General features: G+C 48.9%; 1 protein-coding gene across 4 annotated transcripts in view; it reads left to right on the top strand.

Annotated features, from left to right (window-relative positions):
• LOC129701405 (Kv channel-interacting protein 1-like) overlaps nt 1–13,860 on the top strand; it is a 222,175-nt gene that overhangs the window by 161,498 nt on the left and 46,817 nt on the right. For 3 of the 4 annotated variants that reach the window (XM_055642557.1, XM_055642560.1, XM_055642559.1), the window contains exons 2-3: nt 4,660–4,784; nt 6,516–6,585. In XM_055642557.1, the coding sequence (XP_055498532.1) occupies nt 4,660–4,784; nt 6,516–6,585 (195 nt within the window). Of the gene's footprint in view, nt 1–4,659; nt 4,785–4,852; nt 5,063–6,515; nt 6,586–13,860 lie in introns of those variants that run through there. The other variant, XM_055642558.1, reaches the window with a different exon arrangement.

Raw genomic sequence — 13,860 nt, 5'->3', positions numbered from 1 at the left:
ACTTTGTGGCAAGAACAGGAAGACAGATTATTATCTGAATGGTGTCAGATTAGGAAAAGAGGAGGTGCAACGAGACCTGGGTGTGTGTGCATCAGTCACTGGAAGTAAGCATGCAGGTACAGCAGGCAGTGAAGAAAGCTAACGTTGGCCTTCATTGCGAGAGGATTTGAGTTTAGGAGCAAGGAGGTCCTACTGCAGTTGTACAGGGTCCTGATGAGACCGCACCGGGAGTATTGTGTGCAATTTTGGTCTCCTAATTTGAGGAAGGACATTAAGGGAGGGAGAGAGGACATTGAGAGGGAGACGAAAGAAGGAGATGTCAGGCAAGCTGATTCAGTGCGATGCTTGCAGTATGTGGGAGGTCAAGGACACCGCTGGTGCCTCTGGCTGCTACAAATGCGAAAAATGCATCCAGGTAGAGCTCCTGAAGGGCCGTGTTGGGGAACTGGAGAAGCAAGTGGATGACCTCCGGTTCGTACGAGAAACGGAGTCGTTCCTCGACAAGTCCTACAGTACGATTGTTACACCTAAGGTACTGGAAGAGAGAAGGTGGGAGACAGTGAGAAAGGGAGGGAAGCATGGAATGCCAACGTCCCCGGGTGATGTACCTCTTGTAAACAGGTTCATCCACTTAGAAGCTGTTGGGACAGAAGACGTGAGCGGCGGACTGGCCTGTGATGCGAATAGGGCTGTTGAGCCAAAACCAAAAAGGCCTAAGGCAGGCAAGGCCATTGTAGTGGGAGACTCCATCGTGAGAGGTACGGACAGGGGTTTCTGCGGCAACAGACGGGATGCGAGGATGGTGTGCTGCCTTCCCGGTGCCAGGATCCAGAATGTCACGGACAGAGTGCAGAAAATCCTCAAGGGCGAAGGTGAACATCCGGAAGTGGTAGTGCATGTCGGCACAAACGATGTCGGAAAGAAGGGGATGAATATTCTGCAACGTGACTTTAGAGAGCTCGGAAAAATGTTGAAAAGCAGGACCTCCAGGGTTGTTATCTCCGGTTTGCTTCCAGTTCCCCGTGCTGGCGAGAGCAGGAACAGGGAGATACGGGACCTGAACGTGTGGCTGAGGATCTGGTGCACGGGGCAGGGATTTAGATTCTTAGATCACTGGGATCTGTTTTGGGGTAAGGGGGAACTGTACAAAAGGGACGGATTGCATCTTAACAGGTGTGGGACCAGCATTCTGGCAGGCAGGTTTGCCACTGCTACACGGGTGGCTTTAAACTGAATAAGGGGGGTGGGGTGTTGAATGGGACAGTGGAGGATGGAGTTAAAGGGAAAGGGTTTCTTAAATGTGTGAGCGTAGAGACCGAAGGGTGTAAAATGAGGGTAGAAGAAATAGGTAGCAAGGTGAAAAGTAAAAGTGGCAGGCAGACAAAACCAGGGCAAAAATCAAAAAGGGCCACTTTTCAACATAATTGTGTAAGGGGTAAGAGTGTTGTAAAAACAAGCCTGAAGGCTTTGTGTCTCAATGCAAGGAGCATTCGTAATAAGGTGGATGAGTTGAATGTGCAGATAGCTATTAATGACTATGATATAGTTGGGATCACGGAGACATGGCTCCAGGGTGACCAAGGCTGGGAGCTGAACATCCAGGGATATTCAATATTCAGGAGGGATAGACAGAAAGGAAAAGGAGGTGAGGTAGCGTTACTGATTAGAGAGGGGATTAATGCAATGGAAAGGAAGGACATTAGTTTGGAGGATGTGGAATCGGTATGGGTAGAGCTGCACAACACTAAGGGGCAGAAAACGCTGGTGGGTGTTGTGTACAGGCCACCTAACAGTAGTAGTGAAGTTGGAGATGGTATCAAACAGGAAATTAGAAATGCGTGCGACAAAGGCAAAACGGTTATAATGGGTGACTTCAATCTACATATAGATTGGGTGAATCAAATTGGCAGGGGTGCTGAGGAAGAGGATTTCTTGGAATGTATGCGGGATAGTTATCTAAATCAACATGTAGAGGAACCAACGAGAGAGCAGGCTATTTTAGACTGGGTATTGAGAAATGAGGAAGGGTTAGTTAGCAATCTTGTTGTACGTGCCCCCTTGGGCAAGAGTGACCATAATATGGTTGAGTTCTTCATTAGGATGGAGAGTGACATTGTTAATTCAGAAACAATGGTTCTGAACTTAAAGAAAGGTAACTTTGAGGGTATGAGACGTGAATTGGCCAAGATTGACTGGCAATTAATTCTTAAAGGGTTGACGGTGGATATGCAATGGAAGGCATTTAAATACTGCATGGATGAACTACAACAATTGTTCATCCCAGCTTGACAAAAGAATAAATCAGGGAAGGTAGTGCATCCGTGGATATCAAGGGAAATCAGGGATAGTATCAAAGTAAAAGATGAAGCGTACAAATTAGCCAGAAAAAGTAGCCTACCAGAGGACTGGGAGAAATTCAGAGATCAGCAGAGGAAGACAAAGGGCTTAATTAGGAAAGCGAAAAGATTCAGATTCAGATTCAGATTCAGATTCAATTTAATTGTCATTGTCAGTGTACAGTACAGAGAAAACGAAATGCATTTAGCATCTCCCTTGAAGAGCGACATAGCAAACGATTTGAATAAAAAATAATAAGCGTCCGGGGGGGGGGGGGTGGTGATTGGCAGTCACCGAGGTACGTTGTTGAGTAGAGTGACAGCCGCCGGAAAGAAGCTGTTCCTCGACCTGCTGGTTCGGCAACGGAGAGACCTGTAGCGCCTCCCGGATGGTAGGAAGGTAAACAGTCCGTGGTTGGGGTGAGAGCAGTCCTTGGCGATGCTGAGCGCCCTCCGCAGACAGCGCTTGCATTGGACAGACTCAATGGAGGGGAGCGTGGAACCGGTGATGCATTGGGCAATTTTCACCACCCTCTGCAATGCCTTCCGGTCGGAGACAGAGCAGTTGCCATACCATACTGTGATGCAGTTGGTAAGGATGCTCTCGATGGTGCAGCGGTAGAAGTTCACCAGGATCTGAGGAGGCAGATGGACCTTCTTCAGTCTCCTCAGGAAGAAGAGACGCTGATGAGCCTTCTTGATCAGAGTAGAGGTATTGTGGGTCCAAGAGAGGTCATCGGAGATGTTGACTCCCAGGAACCTGAAGCTAGAAACACGTTTCACCTCCGTCCCGTTAATGTGGATGGGGGTGTGCGTGCCGCCTCTGACTTCCTGAAGTCTACAATTAACTCCTTGGAGTTAAGGGCCAGGTTGTTGTCAGCGCACCATGCTGCTAAGTGCTGGACCTCCTCCCTGTAGGCCAGCTCATCGTTGTTGCTGATGAGGCCAATCACTGTTGTATCATCTGCATACTTGATGATGGTGTTAGTACCATGTACAGGTGTGCAGTCATAGGTGAAGAGGGAGTAGAGGAGGGGGCTCAGCACACAGCCCTGAGGAACGCCGGTGTTCAGGGTGAGGGTTGAAGAGGTGTGCTTGTCTAACCTCACAGACTGGGGTCTGTTGGTTAGAAAGTCCAGTATCCAGTTGCAGAGGGAGGGGTCGATGCCCAGGTTACCGAGTTTGGTGATCAGTTTTGATGGAATAATGGTGTTGAATGCTGAGCTGTAATCGATGAACAGCATTCTTACATAAGTGTCTCTGTTGTCGAGGTGGGAGAGGGCGGAGTGAAGTGCCATTGAGATGGCATCCTCCATACTCCTGTTCTTGCGGTAGGCAAACTGATAGGGATCCAGTGTGGGGGGTAGGCAGCTTATGCTAAAACAGGTTATGAAAGAAAACTGGCAGAGAACATAAAAACTGACTGCAAATGTTTTTATAGATATGTGAAGAGAAAGAGATAAGTAAAAACAAATGTAGGTCACTCGCAGTCAGAAACAGGTGAATTGATCATGGGGAACAAGGACATGGCAGATCAATTCAATAACTACTTTGGTTCCGTCTTCACCAAGGAAGACATAAATAATCTGCCGGAAATAGCAGGGGACCGCGGGTCAAATGAGATGGAGGAACTGAGTAAAATCCAGGTTAGCCGGGAAGTGGTGTTAGGTAAATTGAATGGATTAAAGGCCGATAAATCCCCAGGGCCAGATAGGCTGCATCCCAGAGTACTTAAGGAAGTAGCTTCAGAAATAGTGGATGCATTAGTGATAATTTTCAACACTCTTTAGATACTAGAGTAGTTCCTGAGGATTGGAGGGTAGCTAATGTAACTACACTTTTTAAAAAGGGAGGAAGAGAGAAAATGGTGAATTACAGACCAGTTAGTCTAACATCGGTAGTGGGAAAACTGCTAGAGTCAGTTATTAAAGATGGGATAGCAGCACATTTGGAAAGTGGTGAAGGCAGGTTCTCTGGATGCTTTCAAGAGAGAGCTAGATAGGGCTCTTAAAAATAGCGGAGTCAGGGGATATGGGGCGAAGGCAGGAACGGGTACTGATTGGGGATGATCAGCCATGATCACATTGAATGGCGGTGCTGGCTCGAAGGGCCGAATGGCCTACTCCTGCACCTATTGTCTATTGTCTGTTGAATACAAGGACATTGCTGTCACATTTACCCAATGCTCACTGCGTTGGTTCATCTACCGGTCCTGGTTTGGCCATGGTTGTGGGCTTGTGATCTTTGGCAGAGTGGTTCTGCTTTGTTCCGGAGATCAATTCTCTCTTATTTCCCTCACAGATTTTCCATTTTCTTCTTGCAGACAAATTAGAAGATGAGCTGGAAATGCACACGGTCTGCCATCGGCCTGAAGGCTTAGGACAGCTGCAGGCACAAACCAACTTCACCAGGGGAGAGATCCAGGTGCTGTACAGAGGATTCAAGAACGTAAGTGTGCCTCGTACACACTGCAGCAGAGTGTTCTCCCCCCAAAGGTGGCGGGCTGGGTTAATTTAGTTTAAGGGTCATATATGTACATTGCAAATGATATTGAGGGACAGCTTGGTGATGGGGACAGTGAGGAGATGCTGAGTTTCTGTGTGCTTCAACCACAGGGGAAGCTCAGTGCAATGGGGCCAAGTCTCGGGAGAGACCAGAGTATGGTGATCAGGACACTCTTTGAACAACTCCAGCCTTTGGTGGCATTAGCACTGGTGTTACCATTGGTGAGATAGAAAGAATGTACATTGCCTCGGCTCTGAACCATTATGCCAGTGATTACCACAGCAGAGAGCAGGGGTCTCACGCCAGGGAAGTACTGAGCGAGCCCCTGCAACAGGGCACCACACATCCCACAACATACTGGTGAGTCATTATCGCAGACTAACACAAACAGGCTCTCCGGCCCACACTGTCCATGCCAACCATCAGCCTATTTATACACTACCCACCAGATTCCCTCCCACCTAGTTCAACACCTCACCTACACACGTGGGACCCCAGCATGTAATTAACCCACCAACTCACGTGCCTTTGGGACGTCGGAGTAAACTGCAGCCCCCCAGGGAACCCACGCAGTCACAGGGAGAACGTGCACACACGGCACCAGGGGTCTGAATCAAACCCGGGTCTCTGGACTGTGGGATAGTGGCTCCACTGTAGAGTCCTTCACAGAACCATAGGCACTGTGTGCCCAGCCTTTATCTCCACACCCTACTCTCTGCTGGTGTGTATTCTAAGATGCAGTGACAAGGAGTTGTACGACTCATGGTGTATCAGTTATTTGCTGGGGCCATTCATGTGGTGGGTCAACTTCCTCTCCCTGTTGTGAGGGGGGTGAGGGGGTGAGGGGGCAGAGAATTGGGGGGAGGGGTGGGGGGAGGGGGTGGGGGAGGGGGGGTGGAGAGTTGGGGGGGGGGGGGGGGGGTTGGAGTTGGGGGTGGGGGGTTGGGAGTGGGGGGGGGAGGAGAGTTGGGGTGGGGGGATGGGGGTTGGAGAGTTGGGGGGGGGGGGGGGGGGGGGGTTGGAGAGTTGGGGTGGGGAGGGGGGGGGTGGAGGGGGGGGGGGGAGTTGGGGAGTTGGGGGGGGGGGGGGTTGGGAGTTGGGGTGGGGGAGGGGGGGGAGTTGGGGTGGAGGGGGGGAGGGGGTTGGGAGTGGGGGGGGTTGGGGGGGTGGGGGAGGGGGTGAGGGGGGGGGAGAGTTGGGGGGGGGAGGGGGTTGGAGAGAGGGTTGGGGGGGGGGGGGTTTGGAGTTGGGGTGGGGTGGGGGGGGGGGGGAGGGGGGGTTGGGAGTTGGGGTGGGGGAGGGGGGTTGGAGAGTTGGGGGGGGGGGGGTGGGGGAGGGGGTTGGAGAGTTGGGGTGGGGGAGGGGGTTGGGGGGGGGGGGGGGGTTGGAGAGTTGGGGTGGGGGAGGGGTTGGAGAGTTGGAGGGTGGGGTGGGGGGGGGTTGGAGGGGGTTGGGAGGGGGGGGTTGGAGAGTTGGGGTGGGGGAGGGGGTGGAGAGTTGGGGGGGGGGGGGGGGTTGGAGAGTTGGGGGGGGGGGGGGGGGGTGGAGAGTTGGGGTGGGGGGGGGTGGGGGTTGGGGGGGGAGGGGTTGGAGGGGGGTGGGGGAGGGGGTGGAGAGTTGGGGTGGGGGGGGGGGCTAGATCCACAACTCTTAATTCTCGTTTTCTTTTTCCAGGAATGTCCCAGTGGTGTTGTTAGCGAAGATACTTTTAAACAAATATACTCTCAATTTTTTCCACATGGAGGTGAGTGGCATAAGATGATCCATCTAACATGTTGTTATCACTCACTGCCAGAGTAGCTGGTGAGGTTCAGGAGACATTTTTGCAGGCACTTGAATAGACACGGCATAGAAAGATTAGATAGGCAATAAGGTTGATATAATTTTGGACGGGCTGGAACTTTTTCGTTTGCAGCTTGGGACGCTAAGGATTGACTTTATTGGGGCATATAAAACTGTGAGGAACATGGGTAAAATGAGCACGTCGTCTTTTTCCAGGGTAGAGGATTCTCAAAACTGGAGGGCAAAGGCTTAAGGTGAGAGGAGAGAGATTTAGGATGGACCTCGGGAACAACGGTTCGATTCAGAAGCTATCCATTATTTTGAATGAGCGGACACAGAAAGCTGTAGAAATTGACGCAAAATATATAAGGATATACAGAGGGCAAAGCTTCAGAGTGATATTGGCCGAATGCAGAACTAGCTCACCATGCCAGTTTGGTCGGCATAGACAAGATAGGCCGAAGGGCCTATTTCGGTACTCTATCATCATTCTATGCCTCTCGAAAGATCTATTGTCTCCGTGTGCCACATCCTTGAAGAACTCTTGCAAATTTATCAAACATAGTTTGATGAAAGATAAATCGTTGACTTATTTTGATTAGACAATAGACAACAGGTGCAGGAGTAGGCCATTCGGCCCTGCGAGCCAGCACCGCCATTCAATGTGATCATGGCTGATCATCCCCAATCAGTACCCCGTTCCTGCCTTCACCCTGACTCCGCTATTTTTTAAGAGCCCTATCTAGCTATCTCTTGAAAGCATCCAGAGAACCTGTCTCCACCGCCCTCTGAGGCAGAGAATTCCACCGACTCACCACTCTCTGTGAGAAAAAGTGTTTCCTCATCTCCGTTCTAAATGGCTTACTCCTTATTCTTAAACTGTGGCCCCTGGTTCTCGTCTCCCCCAACATCGGGAACATGTTTCCTGCCTCTAGCGTGTCCAAGCCCTTAACAATCTTATATGTTTCAATGAGATTATAATAAACTTTTCTAAATGAGTTGCTATTTTCCTTAAATATAGACTCTGATATCTTATCAACAAGACTCTCTCCCCTCTCTATGTCTGTCTGTCTATGTCTGTTTGTCTGTCTGTCTCTCTCTCTCTCTCTCTCTCTCTCTCTCTCTCTCTCTCTCTCTCTCTCTCTCTCTCTCTCTCTCTCTTTCTCTCTCTCTCTCTCTCTCTCTCTCTCTCTCTCTCTATCTCTCTCTCTGCCTCTCTCACTCTCTCTGCCTCTCTGCCTTCTCTATCTGTCTCTCTCTCTCCCCATCTCTCTCTCTCTCTCTCTATCTCTCTCTGTCTGTCTGTCTCTCAATTTCAATGTTTTCAATTTAAAAACTTTATTGGCATGATAAAAACATTGTTATATTGCCAAAGTATCAAACATGACATACATATTTAAAATGCATAAGCATAAATACGTATACAGTGCATGGATAGATATGTCCCTGTACATAAACTCGCAATAGGCCGATAGCCCTTTATTGATTGCTACACGTTCTTGCAGCTGTAAGCAGTACAACACAATAGCAAGTTTAGCAATTCAATATTAATTTCTTAGTGTCAGTCAATGTCAATTAGTGTGTGCGTACATATGTGCATGTTGGTCATTCACCGTCTCTCAGGTTATGGCATGCTGTTATGTATTGTGCACCAAGATGTGCCGTATTTCCTTCGCCAAGGATTATTCTTAGTTTTGATGTATCATCTAGTTATTTAAAGTCAGGGGTTGCCACACTGAGTTTGTCAAAGTATGCTTTCCTTGTTTTGTCAATTTGTTTGCATTTTAGGAGGAAGTGCACCTCTGTTTCAACCTCATCTGTGAAACAGTGGCCGCATATTCTATTTTCTCTTGGTTGCCAGAATCTCTTCTGTCTTCCTTTTTCAATTGCCAAATAGTGGTCACTTAACCTGTATTTGGTGGGGGTCCGTCTCTGCTTTATGTCTCTAACAGTTGAGAGATAGTCTGCCAATTTATAATCTCTTTTTAGGGCACAGTAACATTCTAATCTGCTTTGCCTTTTGGTTTCTTTATCCCAATGTTCCAAATACGTTTCTTTACATTGTTTGATAATTTGGTTCACTCTAACTGGTGATTGGGGGGTCAGTATTGATCTGAGGCTGGTCAGGGTTTAACTGGATAGGGTTTAACTGAATAGGAGTAGTTATTCTCAGTACCAACTGACACAGGGAACTCTTGGGCTTTAAACTGGAGGGTATCTGGGGGGCTAGATTTAAGGTGATTCCAAAAATGTAGTGCTCTTTTCTGGATATTTATTATCAGTGGGTATCTGCCTAATTCCGCCCTACATGCGTTTGTTGGTGTTTTCCTTTGGATACAGAGGATGTTCCGACAAAATTCCGCATGCAGGGCCTCCGTTGTATGTTTTTCCTATTTACCATAACTATGGTGACTGAGCGGACCCCATACTTCACTACCATAAAGCCCAATAGGCTGGATTACACTGTCAAATATTTTAAGCCAGATTTTAATTAGAATCTCTCTCTCTCTGTCTCTATCCATATTTTCCAATCTGTTTGTGAATTTCAGTCCATTTGGGAAACTTCAAATGATCCATTATTTCTGCAGCCACTTCCCTTAAACCCCATGGATACCAGCGATCAGGACCTGACAATGTTGTCAGTATTTGTTCCTGTTGGTTTTGTCCCTTGCAATAGGGATCATATAGAATTGTTCAGCACAGCAACACAGGCCCACCCACCAGACCGATGCCAACCAGGATGCTCATCCATTGCCCACATTAAGCCCTTTCCCACCATTCCCTACTTGCCCACCTGCCCTTTAAACATTCTAACAACAGTGTGAACCTCGACCATGTTTAGTCAGAGGGTGGTGAATCGGTGGAATTCTTTGCCACAGAAGGCTATGGAGGCCATCAGTGGATATTTTTAAGGCAGAGATAGATAGATTCTTGATTAGTACGGGTGCCAAGGGTTATGGGGTGAAAGCGGGAGAATGGGGTTAGGAGGGAGAGATAGATCAGCCATGATGGGGGACTAGACTTGATGGGCCGAATGGCCTAATTGTACTACTATCACTTATGACCTTATAACCTCTGGCCACTCCCTCCACATTACCACACGTTTACCCCTCCAATCTCGTTTAAATTCATCGCCTCCCAACTTGAACCCGTACCCTCTTGGTTTAGACTCCCTTGACTTGGGTAAAAGAATGACCATATATCCCATCTATTACTGTCCTTCTGAGTTTTACTGTACTTCACAGTATCACTGTCCCCATGATTCATTTTACTGATTGAATGCCTCATTGTCACCTTCCCCTCAGTTAACAATGAACCATTTTACATTACCATACCATTCCTACATTCCACTTCGTCTGCTTTGATCCGTTATTTTCACCAGGGCTGCCAACTCTCACGCATTGAGCGTGAGACTCACGCATTTCACGAAATTCTCACGCTCTCACGTGGATCACAAAATTTCTCAGGCTCGTTTTTTTTTTTTTGTTGTTTTTTTTTTTATTAAAAAAAAATAAATAAATAAAGTCACGGACAATTCAATTCGCCCAAGGCTTCCCGTTCTCCTCCGCACTCACCAATGAGAATAGTTTTCTGTCGGCGGGTTTCCCGTAAAGAACGAGCAATTTGATTGGCTTAAGCCCATCGCACACTATTTAAAACGGCAATGTACCTGCAGTACTAATGATTCCATTTGACATTCGTGGAACCAAAATCTGCCGGTGCTGGAAATTCAAAATAAAGCAACAATTGTTTTAGAGGTGAGTTAAAACGATGAGGGGAATGTATAAGGTGAATGCATAGTCTTTTTGCCAGGATATGTGATTCAAGAACTTGAGGGCATTGGTTTAAAGCAGCGATGCCAAGCTACCAGCCCGCAAAGGGGTCCAAGCCGGCCCGCGGGATGATTTAGGGGGGAAAAGAAGTCGTTTTGTTTAGAGTCTAAACTAAACTACACATGCAGATGGTGTAATGGGTGAGACACGGTGGTGGTTCCAGCACCGACCCCTGAGGCACCGCTCACACCCCCTACCCTCACCTCCGACTGCTCTGTGTCTGTCGGCCACTCTGTCCACACCCCATGGAGTTTGAACCCCGGCCCGGAGCCAGGAGCGGAGTGGGTGAGTGGGGGTGAGTGGGGGGGTCAGTGCCGCCTCCGGAGCCGCGGGGATGAATCTCGGGCTAAGGCTCTGCTCCGACGCCAGACCCCCGGGTCACTGCCCCTCACCTCCCCCAGACCCCAGCTGGACACAGAGCCCTTGGCCAGTTCGCATTCCCGGGGGGAGGGAGGAGAGAGAGAAACGCTCCCCGGACATTGTTAGTCTCCGAATGTCCGCTCACTCCGGGTACTTGTCGCCGGTTCACTCACTCACACACACACCCTCACACACACCCTCACACACACCACACACACACCCTCACACACACCCTCACACACTCTGACACACACACCCTCACACACCCACACACACACTCACACACACCCTCACACACACTCACACACACACACTCACACACACACACACACCCTCACACACACACACACACACACACACTCACACACACTCACACACTCACACACACACACACCCACACCCTCACACACACACTCACACACACACACCCTCACACACTCTCACACACACACCTCACACACTCTCACACACACACCCTCACACACTCCCACACACACACCCTCACACACACACACACACACACCCTCACACACACACCCTCACACACACGCTGACACACACACACACTCACACACCCTCACACACACACACACACTCACACACACTCTCACACACACACCTCACACACACCCTCACACTCACACCCACACCCTCACCTGACACACACACCCTCACACACACACCACACACACACCTCACACACACACTCACACACACACCCTGACACACACACACTGACACACACCTGACACACACCCTCACACACACACCCTCACACACAGACACCTCACACACACACCCACACACACACACTCCTCACACACACACACTCACACACACACCCTCACACACACTCACACACACATTCACACACACTAACACACACTCTCACACACTCACACACACACACACACACACTGATATACACACATCCTCACACACCCTCACACACACCCTCACACACCCTCACACACACCCTCACACACACTCACACACACACACTCACACACACACACCCACACACACACACACACTCACACACACACACACACACACACACACCCTCACACACACACCCTCACACCACACACACACACACACACACCCTCACACACACACACCCTCACACACACACCCTCACACACACCCCCCACACACACCCACACACACCCTCACACACACACACACACCCTCACACACATTGGCACACACCCTCACTCACACACACACTGTCACACACACTGTCACACACCCTCACACACATCTTCACACACACCCTCACTTCTATCACTTCTATAAAAATTAGAGACTAACTGTGTTCATTGTCTCAGTTTGATTGTTGGAAGCAGGCTAATAAAAATTAGGTACAGTTGTGTAGCCTACATTTACAATTTGTTTTGTTAGGGCTACATTTGTGTCTGCTAATGTTCGATTTCAAATGGTTTATTAATGGCAAGGGTGCGTTTGAGTGTGCACAACTGATCCTGCCCGCATGAAGTCGCATTTTGCCCAATCCGGCCCGTGACCTAAAATGAGTTTGACACCTCTAGTTTAAAGTGGGGCAACATTTGCACGCGGAGGATGGTGGGTATGTGCAACAAGCTGCCAGGGGAAGTAGGCTGGTAATATGACAGCATTTAAAAGACATTTGGACAGGTACATGGACAGGAAAGGTTTAAAGGGATATGGGCCAAATGCGGATAAATGGGACTATTTTAAATGGGGCATCTTGATCTGCATGGACAAGTTGGGATGAAGGGCCTGTTTCCATGCTGTAAGACTATGACACATTGTAGAAAGTGTGCAATTTATCTGGAAAGGATCCAGGGGCGATTTATGAAGATGTTGGCAGCGCTGGAATTTTTTTTTCACTTTGAAGAAAGATTTGATAACTGGGATTGTATTCTCTGCAGCAACGGAGCTGAGGGAAAGACTTCGTTGAGGTGAATAATATTATGAGAATAGGACCTGTTTCACTTAACAAAGTGTGTGGGAAGGAACTTTATAAAGTTATGATGTGAACTGTTAAATAAAAGTGATAAATAACAAATGTAGAGCTAGGGTTAGGATTAGGGTCAGTCAGTTGGTCAGTCAGTCTGTCGGTCGGGCTTGGCGGCAGGCCGATGGATGCTGTGGAGGATCAGCCGGGCCTCCGGCGGGTGGTGAGCGTTGGACCGGGCCTCCGGCGGGTGGTGAGAGTTGGTCCGGGCCTCCAGTTGGTGCTGCGAGGAGTCGGTTGGGCTGTCGGTAGGTCGGTGTTGCAGCAAGCGTGCCGGTGGACTGATGGAGCCGGCGCTATGGTGGTGCTGAAGGTGGCCGGGCGGCGTGCAGGGCAGTGCTGCTCCCCACCATCATCACCACCAGAAGGGCATGCTGGCTGAGGTGGACACGCTGCGGGGCCACACTTACGGAGCCCGCAGCCGGTCCCAACGCGGCTCCAGCTCCAGCTGTGGGCAGCTCTGGAAGGGGGGGGGCGACTTAGGGTTAGGCATTTTCCTGTCAGTGGAAGATTCCTTAGTCTTCCCCCAGCCTGGCACTGCCCCAGTCCCACTATGGCCGTGACCCCCACTCTGCACACTGGCAGTCAGTGGGGTTCAGTAAACGGGGGAACCCACAAGGACTGCCCTCACCCATTAATTAGGCTGGTTCAGGAGCCGGACCTCTGCGGCAGTCTCAAACAAAAAACACACTCACAATTATATTCATTATATTATTTTTATATAAAATAATTATACATAATTATATATGATTACAGTTATATTCACGTCATATATATATATATATACATACATACATATATATATATATGGTATAATATATGGTTTAAAGAGACTGCAACACGGAAGTAGGCTCCCCATGGTGCAATATGGGCATATTATGGGCATACACTAGATGGTGCTTACTTTTTCAATCTCATTTTATAGTTCGTTTAATTAATTAATGTAATTCGTTTAATTAATTAATGTGCAACTTTTGGCACTGACGAGTTATGACTTCTCAATTATATTTTATCTATCTGGACAGAATTTGTACATTCTCCCTAT

This window comes from Leucoraja erinacea, chromosome 11, assembly GCF_028641065.1.
Source record: "Leucoraja erinacea ecotype New England chromosome 11, Leri_hhj_1, whole genome shotgun sequence".
NCBI lineage: Eukaryota > Metazoa > Chordata > Chondrichthyes > Rajiformes > Rajidae > Leucoraja > Leucoraja erinaceus.
This window is presented reverse-complemented; position numbering and strand designations above follow the sequence as displayed.